The sequence below is a fragment of the Salvia hispanica genome, chromosome 1 (assembly GCF_029641045.1).
Source record: "Salvia hispanica isolate PSC_SH4W2 chromosome 1, Shi_PSC_v1, whole genome shotgun sequence".
In the NCBI taxonomy this organism is placed as follows: Eukaryota; Viridiplantae; Streptophyta; class Magnoliopsida; order Lamiales; family Lamiaceae; genus Salvia; species Salvia hispanica.
The window spans coordinates 31,188,011-31,198,707 of record NC_142692.1 but is presented as its reverse complement, the minus strand read 5'-3'; the positions used below and the strand labels follow the sequence as shown (position 1 = coordinate 31,198,707).

Genomic DNA, 10,697 nt, shown 5'->3' with positions numbered 1-10,697 from the left:
AATAATGTGGAAATTGGAATTGAAGGAATACTGACTTTATCCTTCATTCGTCTAAGTCTAAACTAGTTTTTATAAAAATTAGACTTAATCAGTCAAAGATTAACATTTCGTTGGCGAAGTTGTTAAGATTAAATTTCATCACCGGTTTAATCAGATTAATCAAACTAATTGTTAATATAAAATTATTCCACATGATATGATCATAATATAATCTCAATTCAAATATAATTTTTATGAAAACTATTTCACTTAAACCATGAGAATGCACAATAAGATTAAAATTCGTCGCATCCTTCCTTTCTGCCGCGAGACAGAGAAGAGACGATAACAGTTTTGATCAAAATGAACATCTTCTCCAAAAAACCTACTCCCCGAGGTTTGTTTGCCGTACATCATCAATTCACTTCAATACTTCTTCAAATTAGATTCTCGATCTTATCTTTTCATTAAATTCTCTCAATTTTTGTGCTGCTCGATTGCAGAGGCGGTCCGGGAGAGTAAACGACAAATGACCAACGCTACCAGAGGTTTTTTTTTTTTTTGTTAAATCCTGTGATTAATTGATCTTACAGCTACAGTTACTTGATTCATATCATATGCACACTAGTTTCATCTCTGATTTTGATTTAGGCATGGAGAAGGAGATCAACACATTGCAACTAGAGGTATGTTGTGCTTCTTGATGCAATATCTCTAATTTTTTAATTTTATTAAGGGCATGGGATGATTGTTGATGATACAGGAAAAGAAGCTTGTTGCTGAGATTAAAAGAACTGCTAAAACAGGGAATGATGTATGTTTTAATATGGTTTATAAGCACTACACACACTAAGGACTCTGTTAACACTTAGAAAAACCGCACAGAATAATTATATCTTTTGTTTCTTCATGTATGTCTAGGCTGCAACCAAAATTCTTGCACGCCAATTAATCCGGCTTCGGCAACAAATAGCCAACTTACAGAGTAGTCGAGCTCAGATGAGAGGTATAGCGACTCATACTCAGGTATGCAATCTGATTATATGTTTCTTGTTAAGTGATCCAGCTGTGAGATATAGCTAATTAGGAGGGGTTTTTCAATCACAGGCGATGTCGGCACAAACTTCTGTAGCTGTTGGTATGAAGGGTGCCAGTAAAGCTATGTCAGCAATGAATAAGGTAGAACAAATAATCATATTCAATGTCTATATGAAAACTGTAGCCACAAGTTCAATAGGAATTACTTGGTGGTGTGGCTGATTGACTTAGCTTTGATTCGTATTATGATGGTGCACGTGATTGCAGCAAATGGCTCCGGCAAAACAGGCGAAGGTGATTCAGGAATTCCAAAGGCAATCAGCACAAATGGATATGACTGTGAGTCCCTATATGTCTTCTGTAAGATAAGATATCCTCCGGCATGTGAGTTAACATTTTTCTCTCTGTGGCCATTTTGCCGTGTGTATTTGTACCTGTAGACTGAAATGATGTCAGATGCCATTGATGATGCTTTGGATAATGATGAGGCTGAGGATGAGACAGAAGAGTTGACAAACCTGGTGATATTTTCAACTTAATCACCGATATAGATTGGTCAAAATATTGATTCATGGCTATCTTCTATTTTCGTATACAGTAGTAGACACCAATTAATTCTTCCAGTTAGGATTTTGAATCAGAAAGATCTTAACAAACTAATATGAAAACAAAAAAAAAACTGTAAAAGGGTATTCTACCTATCACATCTTGACTAAAGGCTCCTAATCTTTCAGCGTGCCATTGCAGTAAATGTCTATAATATGATATATTTAACAGAGACATTTAGGTCCCTTTATATTGTTGATACCTATAGCAATTTTTAATGGAATAACTAATTTTTCTAGTTTCCCGCTACTCTTCACTAATTAGAGTGAGCATTCAAGTTTTATAAATTGTGATTTACTTGTGAGGTGTCTGCAGATCATATAATGAAATGCATCAGATGTTCAAAAAGCGTTGTTTTAGCTACCGTTATACATTATACATCTCTTATGTACCACATATGCTAATTTACTTTTCTATGATGAAATATACCAGGTGCTAGATGAAATTGGTGTTGATGTTGCTTCACAGGTTTTTTATCTTTTCAGCACCCTATGTCTCAATGAGTTTCTTTTTTTTTTTTCCTGGGCAATTATCATGCAAGTTCCATTTATTTCAGTTATCATCTGCCCCTAAAGGAAAAATTGCTGGGAAGAACACTGAAGGTGCCAGCAGGTATAAAAAATTGTTGTTGCACTTGAACTCACATTCCATTTCCTAGATATCACCTCAACTGCCGTCCTTATCTTGTAGTTCAAATGTTGATGAACTCGAGAAGAGGCTGGCTGCCCTCAGGAATCCTTGAATTATTGGATTGGGTGCTGCAATTTCCATTTAACATCACAATTGTGCACATAGTTATTTATTGACTAGCAGTGTTTGTCCTCCTTCGGTGTCTATCAAATTTTTTCCTAGTGGTTAACATGGAATAGTTTTAATCCAATGTTACCAAATGTTTGTGTAACATCTTTGACTTGGTTTTACGATGATGATAACAATTGTTAGGGTTTCTTAAACGCAGTAAAATTGTTTCAAATTCCATAAAATTAGGTGTTTATGGTATGTTCAGGAAGTTTGAGGAGGTATTCTGTCTCGTTTAAGTTGATGTAGCATCTCTGATGTTGTTTTACGATGACAATAACAATTGTTACGATGCATAAAACAATATTCCCTTGAGTTCGACATTTGTATATATATTTAAGTATATTGGACCCAAAACGGTTTCAGCCATCGTCGTCTGGTTTCTGGCCTTCTGCAAGTCTGAAGCAGTGAGGCACATTTTTGAACAACTATTATGAAAAGTTAAAAACAGTTAATAGTATAAGAATATGGCAACGTGTATGGAGGTACGCAAACGTTTATTATAGCTACAATTTTGTCTTGTAAAGATAGAAAAGTGGTGCACATTTAACTCATCAATTCCTTGGATGAGCATACACATTGTGTAGTAACATAAAATAACTCTTCACAAAAAAACATGCTCAAATGGAAGGATGGATGAGCATCAACAATTGTCTACGACACATTTCACATTTACAAGGATTATAGATGACGTGAAGATCCCATAAATAGGTGGCCTTTGTCAACTTCACATTACTTTTCAAAAGAGCCACTGGTATTACTTCCTGATAGAGAGGAACTCAAAGCTCCGTAAGGGATCATCACGAGTGCCTTTAGCTGCGCGAGTGAAGACTGATGATGGTTTCTGCTCAGCACCAGGTTGAATTCTTTGCGTGGTTGATATGCGACCGCCACTCGGGACCAATTTGCCTGCGCGGCCATCAATGGCTTCACCGGATGAGCTTGGTCTGGTACTTGAAACAGCTGCTCTCTTCGAAGAGCTGCCATTTCGCGATGTGCGGCCCTTCTCTGAATCTGGTTGCTGCATTTGAGAAAAAATAAAATTAACTCACAATTTAAAGTCCAAAATTAACAGTTTACTCAAGTACGGCACGTAGATGTGCAGCTGCAGCGCATGTTTGGCCATTAAAACATAGATTCTGTCCTTTACTCTTTCCTATTAGACCCTTTCTTTGAGTTTCAATTTTAGATACAGGGTCGTCACCTGCCGAATGGGGGCAGGGAGCAGCACAAAACAGCTTCTAGGAGACACAAGTGCAGAAAAATTTAACAAGCATGTTACTTCATAGCTGATTTTTTTTCAGAATGGGAAAGAAAAGGTACCACATTCATCGATGAAGGTGCATCTTCAGATGTCCTGTGTCTAGACTGTTCACCATACCGACCAGTACTTGTAGCATTTCTTCTAGAGAAAGCTTCGACTGCACCTGAGAACTTTTCTCGAAGATCTTGCCCTATGTAAAATGCGGAAAATTCATGAGAAGCTGACAAGACTTAATCCAGCATCCATTTCAGTTGACTTAGTCTGCAAATGTATATACTACATTACGAGTTAGGGTGAGGGGGTATACCTGATGTTCTACCTGGTCTTTCACCAGAGGGTCCAGTAACAGGATTACCAGGGATATTCTGTATGCAAGCCAATAGCCAATAAGCTGTTAGGTTCACACCATCAAGTACACAAAGCAAGGATGTGAAAAGCCAAAAACTCACCCTAGTTCTGGAACTTGAACCAATTTGTGGATACTTCAACATAGTCCAGTCAAACACATAGTCAAATTGGTAACCTGCATAAATGTCAGCAAGTGCATGCTGAATTACAAGATACTCAAGGAGGAAGTGAACAGCTAAATACCAGAAAAACTTCTTAACAAGAAATATTTTAGGAGCACACAAGATCAAGACACAATTAGACTATTTGCTACCTTCACGAATAAATAGGTCTCGGAATAGCCTCTTCAAATAAGAATAATCTGGCTTGTCCTCGAATCTTAATGACCGACAATAGTGAAAGTAAGATATGAATTCTGATGGATATGATTTGCACAGCACCTGTGGTAAATATGATCAAGTTAAACTTTCTGTGACTGATTAAGTGCTTGTAGCAAGATAAACCCCAAAAAAGATAGAAATTTAGTCCTTAGAATATTTTGGATCAGACAATAGCACAATAGAAAACTCATACACGCTCTGCTTCTCCCATGCATGATATGCACAACCCTGGTACATTTTATGTAGTTTTCAAAAATTGAGATACTATTGTTAACTAAATCCTACTGACGCAGCCACGCAAAAAGAAACTAGGTGGTGAAGAAAACCAAGAGCATCTGAAAACATGGAAGTAAGGTTTCACAACAGAAAGACTATATTATACAGTTCAGAGCGTGTTTAGGAATATCCAACATACTGACATGTTTATTAACATGATGAGGACCCATGACAAGAAGCAAGGCAGGTTGGTTGCAAACACTTGGTGAAATAAAAACTAGGTAATTTTTTAGTAGTAGTAAAAAATAAAGATAGAAAGTAAATTAAGAAATATAATATACTAGGACCTTTTAGACAGCAAAATTATATTCAAATGGTTTAATCATGAGAAATGGAGAAAGCATTCATTAGATAAATTAAAAACACAGCCTCCATCAATTCTCCATCACCATTACAAAGAGAAATCATGTAGTAAAAAATAGAACAGGTACTTACGATTTATTTTCACGCTATCACCAAATTTAGAATATTAGCAAATGCAGCAAAACATGCATAACCAACAACAATAAAAAATGTAAATAGCACAGTGAATATAGACCTCTATAGGAGTTAACATTTTCTTCTCACTGATCCTGTCATATTTCTGCTTTTTGGTGCCAGCTTTTAATCCCTGCCAAGGGAGACTGCCAAGAACATATACAGAATAAGGAAAAGAAGTAAACTTGAACACTTGTTAGATAATAATTCAAAACAAGGAAGGCAAGATGACAAAAAGATTTGATAAATATTAATTACAATATCCTTTATTTATTATAATTATTTTTTATTATTTCAAAAGATACACGAGCTGTCTTAACACACATATCACCAACCTGCCTCTCAGGAAGTACATTAGGACATAACCCAGAGATTCCAAATCGTCCCTTCGGCTTTGTTCTGAATACATGAATAATATACAAAATAAAATTATGGAAATTTGATCAAATCTCGAAGAAGGAATAAACATTCTAATACAATACATTACTCACCAACCCCAAGGTGTGTATTGACACTGGCATAGCGAGCTGTACCAGTGAGATTCTTATTTTCCCTGGAATCAAATGTTAAAGGGGGAATAGTAAGAACGTCGAGTCAAATATTAAATTGCAGAAATGGTCGATTACCAAAAAAGGCAAAACTAACTTGTGATCAAATCAAGATTCTTAGTAAGTTGCCATGGTCAATTAAGGGACAGGAAGGCATAAAACCCATAACAAAAGAAAATTTTAGTAGACATCAAAGATGTTTATCATGCTTCAACGTAAGTATCTATCTGTCATCAGGAGAGGAAGTGTAAATTTGAAATGAATAATTCATATTTCTCAACCTTTCAGGTCTTAAACTTTGCCAAACTACATAATCTTAATTAATTTTACCAAGGTTGCTGGAATCCTTTGAAATCCAGTATTTCTTGGCTCAACCAACTGAGCCATGTAGTGAAAAAAACTAATGAGCAGATGCCATATGCCAATAAAAACAAAAGAACTTCAGTATTGTTCAACTGGTCTTCTAATTCCTCTACATGCTTCCACTTTGGAAAAAAGTACTTTAGGGCTCACAGAAAGCCATTGCACGTTAGCGCAGCCATTTTCTTGCAATTAAAATAAAAAAATTCTGGCAAAGTAAGTGGTGCCACTGCCAATTAAGAAATAAGAGTGTATAGAACATATGCACACTATAATGCTGCACAAACGGAAACCATGGAAAGATATGTAAAGGTACCTATAGGGTATGTGCTTATGAGTCTGAAGATCCCTATACTTTTTGGCAAGACCAAAGTCAATGACATAAACCTGCAAAATAAATACCAATATTGTGACAAGTAGAAGACACAAGCACGGAGATAACAATTCGTCAGAAGCCACTTTGTGTGATAACTGATAAATACTATAAGTTAGAGATTTCAGCCCAAAATTGAAATGAAAATAGAAACTCTGCTTTTAATCATAGGAAAATTCCTTAGTACTGTATAATACAACACTGTTTGCCTGCAATATCACATCGTTTTGGTTGACGTCCGATAGTGCCATGTAAGGGCTGGAATTTTGATTGGTTGCCAAATTAGAAAAAAAAAATCAATTGTTCAGTTATTTACAGATAGATTTTAAAACTGATATGCAATACTAGAATATGGAGAAAGTTATGGAATTTACAGGTAAATACTTTTTCAAAAAACTATTCCTCAAATGTCTTTTGACCTACCAGCAATATTTGCAATCACGTCATGGGGGCTTCTCAGCCAATTTATTTAAAAATGGAAAATCAATTGCTTTCTCAAAAGTCAAAATTAAATGTTCGTGAAAACACTTGCATAAACTGGAGACTGAAGGGTCATCTTATAAGGGATGCAATGGAGAAAGAAACTGTTGGAGTAATATAGAATTTAAATAATCCCTGGAGATGAGGATGAGTTCATTTAACAAATCAGAACAACAGTCTTCGAAATAAGTACTCCAAAAATTAACAACGCCAAGGTAATTACTTCAGGCTTCAGCACTAATACAAATAAAAGTATGATGTCTATATAATAAAAGGCATACCTGATTTGCTTTGCGACCCAAGCCCATCAAAAAATTATCAGGCTTTATATCCCGGTGAAGGAATCCTCTTGAGTGCATGTACTCAACTCTATTAATCTACAAATTAAAAACAACTTTTAGTTTTTTTTTCAGTAAACTGAATACCCCAAAAATTAGAGCTGACGAATGGGCTTTGAAAGTCCCAACCACTTACAAGCTGATCTGCGAGCATTAACACTGTTTTCAAGGAAAACTTCCGGTTACAATAGTTGAATAGATCTTCCAGACTTGGCCCTAGAAGGTCTATCACCATAATACTATATTCGCCCTCAACTCCAAACCATTTCAAGTTGGGAATGCCAGCTATACATATGAGACAAAACACTTTAGATTTATGTTCAAATTAACTTACTGTGTTGACAAACAAAAGAAGAGCAGTCCAAGAACTGATTTCTCAGTTGCATACACTTAATCAGGGTACATATGCCTCTATGCAGTAGCCTGTGTTTAAATTTTGAGTGTGTTTGAGGAGATTAGGATTAGGGAGCAACTTACTTCCTCCTTGGAGAATCATATAAACTCTTGATTCGTACTGAAGCTGAGGGTGCTTGGTTTTCACTGACTCCTGCCAACAGCAGCAACAATAAAACCATATTACTAACAATGAAAAAAATCAATGGTGGCTGTACAAATAAGATGCAACTTCTTAGCATTAATAAATAAACAAATAAAAACTTAAATGCACAAGGATACAACACAGTATCAGAGATAAGTAAACATAATGGCAAGACAACTCATGCATAGATCTTCAGTAATTTCTGATGAGGCCCGTGTGTGAGATATATTATACACACACTATTAACTTCATTTTAGCACATGACAAACAAGCATTTACTTGGTTATTTAAGTTCATGTGCTATGCGTATTCTCATTAAGACAAGGGCAAAAACTTACAGTGCACCCTCTAACCTGTATTTCAAAGTCTCAGTTTTATTAAGTACTCCATCAATTAAGATGAGAAATACAATATCATGAGAGCGGAATAAGTACCCTATAAGTCAGTCCCACGCTCAAGATTGATAATTGCAAATTTCAAAGATGACATGATAAGCCAAAATATATTGGGCGGACAAATACATGAAACTCACTACATTCATCACTTAAACACAAACTTCAACAAGATGATGGAAAAATCTAAAGAAAAATACCAGCTTGATGGCTACTTCTTCTCCACTTTGTATGTTCACGCCTACATATAGAAAGATATATTAGTATATCTTTGTTTATCAGAAGAAACATTCAAGCCCGTTACAGCAATCCAACAAGAGCAAACAACGGAGTCAACTAAATGACGAATGGTGGTATACCTAAAAAGAGTTCACCGAATGAACCGCACCCAATTTTCCTCCCAAGCTTAAATTTTCCGCCCACAACATTATCCATGGCAACTGGCCGGATTAAGAAAAAACCCCAAGTTCCAAAATAAAATCAACAGAACTCCTGTCGACTACGCCTTAATCGGAAATTTTGATAGAAAAACTAATCGGAGCCAAAAAAAAGTCCAAAAATAACGCAACAAAAAAAATCCCAAAAGTCGGACTCCCCACAATTGAATCAATAAATAAGCAAAAAGTTATCGATCGAGTCCTTATTTCCTCGAACTACATCGTCGGCGAGACGAACCCTAAATCACGAACTCAAAATCACTCATCATTGATCAAAACCCAGAATACAACCGATCAAAATAAACACGGAGTAAGCTTTTGATTAGGATGAGTATTTTAGCAAATCAACGAATCTAAAGAGTGGTAGTAATGATGATAACGAACAATACAAAGGGGAGACAGATGAGCGAGAATTGGGGAAAGAGATGATGGAAAAGGAGGGGGGGCGGGCAAATAGTTTTGGGAGAGCAAAACAATGGATTTCGCGAGTGTGTGCGCTGTGTGTGTGTGTGAGAGAGAGAGAGAGAGAGGAGTCTGCAATAGATTGATGATTGATTATCGATTTGTGTTGGAAAATAAAGAGAGCAAATTGAAGTGATTTTATTTTCTTTTTTTGTTTATATTCTCATTCTTTTCAATATAATTGTGACATTTTTTACATAGGATCTAAATATTGGAGTATATGGAAACAGAATAAAATGTACCAAAGATAAATTAAATAAATTAATATAGAATAAAATTAGGAAAAAACAAATATGGAAACAAAATATGCAAAATTTCCTCATATTTTACAATAATTAATATTCTAAAATTATTCAATATCCATGATAGGATATAACCTAATCGTTGAATAGTTCATAGTTAAAAAGGGTCAACCTTATATGAATGATTTTATATTAGGTGGCTTGCTTGTAAATGTAAATATTTATAATTATCTAACAAATAAATTACACTTGAAATCAAGTTCCGATATATCTGCGATAATAAAATTATAATTATAAAATATTACTAATACTTTTGAATTAAGTTTATTATAATTTAACTTTAATTAATTAATACAATTGCAAGATACGGTCATGCCAACGGAGAAATAGGGCTCTTGGCTATTAATAAGCGTATACACCTATATCTAGTAGAGTATATTTTACATAATTATGGATTTGATCACCTTATCAACTCAGTGTAAATTATGTAAATGATTTTCATCAATAATGAATTTTTGATGTGGCAAAAAATATGTACTTAAATAATTAAAGTAGTGAATGATTCTTGAAAACGTGTGATGGTATGTTGTTTCCACCCACAAACGTGCATGCCCCTACTAATCAAAAGGTGAATTACCATCTAATTATTTTTTAATCCTATATATGTGAATGTGGATTAGTTTCATGAGTTTTTAGCAATCATAATAATTTTGTCCCCCAATGCTTTAATTAATCATAACAAATCTTAATATTTTATTGGAGTTGGTGGGGTGGATATCAAGCTGATGCTATTCTACATTCTCTTTTTACGTATCTTTAATTATCCACTCTTTTCATTTTCTTGATGTCTATTCATTATTGTAGCTACCTATTATCTTGATAAAAAATAATCTAACTTTATATTTTGTATAAACAAGTATATTTGGAAATGTCAAATTGGTCGCGATGGATTGGGCAAATTAAGAACGATTCTAGTACAATGAAACTCATATAACCAATTATTCCGTGAGTTGGTCTTCATCTGTTATCCGATCTCCAGATCTACTGTTCAGATTGTCCATTCATATGTGTGATTGATAAGGTCGATCCAATTTGAGCTCAATATGAGAAATTGAGGGGGTGATGAGAAGCTCGTTTTTGGAGTTATATTTTTCTCAAACTTTTGATATTTAGTGAGAAAAGAGATGTCCAAGAGTTATGTTTTCTTAGTAGTATTCTTTATGTTTTACTATAAGCTATTAATATTCCTTTAATTTGGGCACTAGAAACGAGGTCATTATGTTTATACTAGGGTTATTTGCCTGTAAATACATGAACTTTCAACATATTTTGTTTTTTTCCGTAAACTTTATTTTTTGAAT

At 34.8% G+C, this 10,697-nt stretch overlaps 2 protein-coding genes across 2 annotated transcripts; one reads left to right on the top strand and one right to left on the bottom strand.

Annotated features, from left to right (window-relative positions):
• Positions 1–240: 240 nt before the first annotated feature.
• LOC125221985 (vacuolar protein sorting-associated protein 2 homolog 3-like) lies at positions 241–2,736 on the top strand. Its single transcript, XM_048124353.2, has 11 exons — positions 241–376; positions 483–527; positions 631–665; positions 743–793; positions 901–1,005; positions 1,087–1,158; positions 1,285–1,356; positions 1,458–1,538; positions 2,056–2,091; positions 2,180–2,235; positions 2,314–2,736. The coding sequence occupies exons 1-11, from the start codon at positions 343–345 to the stop codon at positions 2,363–2,365; spliced, it is 639 nt and encodes a 212-aa protein (XP_047980310.1). The 5' UTR covers positions 241–342; the 3' UTR covers positions 2,366–2,736.
• A 165-nt stretch (positions 2,737–2,901) lies between these two features.
• Positions 2,902–9,157, bottom strand: LOC125221984 (casein kinase 1-like protein 9). Its single transcript, XM_048124352.2, has 14 exons — positions 8,555–9,157; positions 8,396–8,436; positions 7,743–7,812; positions 7,402–7,550; positions 7,209–7,304; positions 6,391–6,461; positions 5,658–5,719; positions 5,502–5,565; positions 5,228–5,312; positions 4,347–4,473; positions 4,135–4,208; positions 3,993–4,050; positions 3,745–3,875; positions 2,902–3,442 (listed from the first exon to the last, which is right to left on the bottom strand). The coding sequence occupies exons 1-14, from the start codon at positions 8,628–8,630 to the stop codon at positions 3,179–3,181; spliced, it is 1,368 nt and encodes a 455-aa protein (XP_047980309.1). The 5' UTR covers positions 8,631–9,157; the 3' UTR covers positions 2,902–3,178.
• Positions 9,158–10,697: the final 1,540 nt, after the last annotated feature.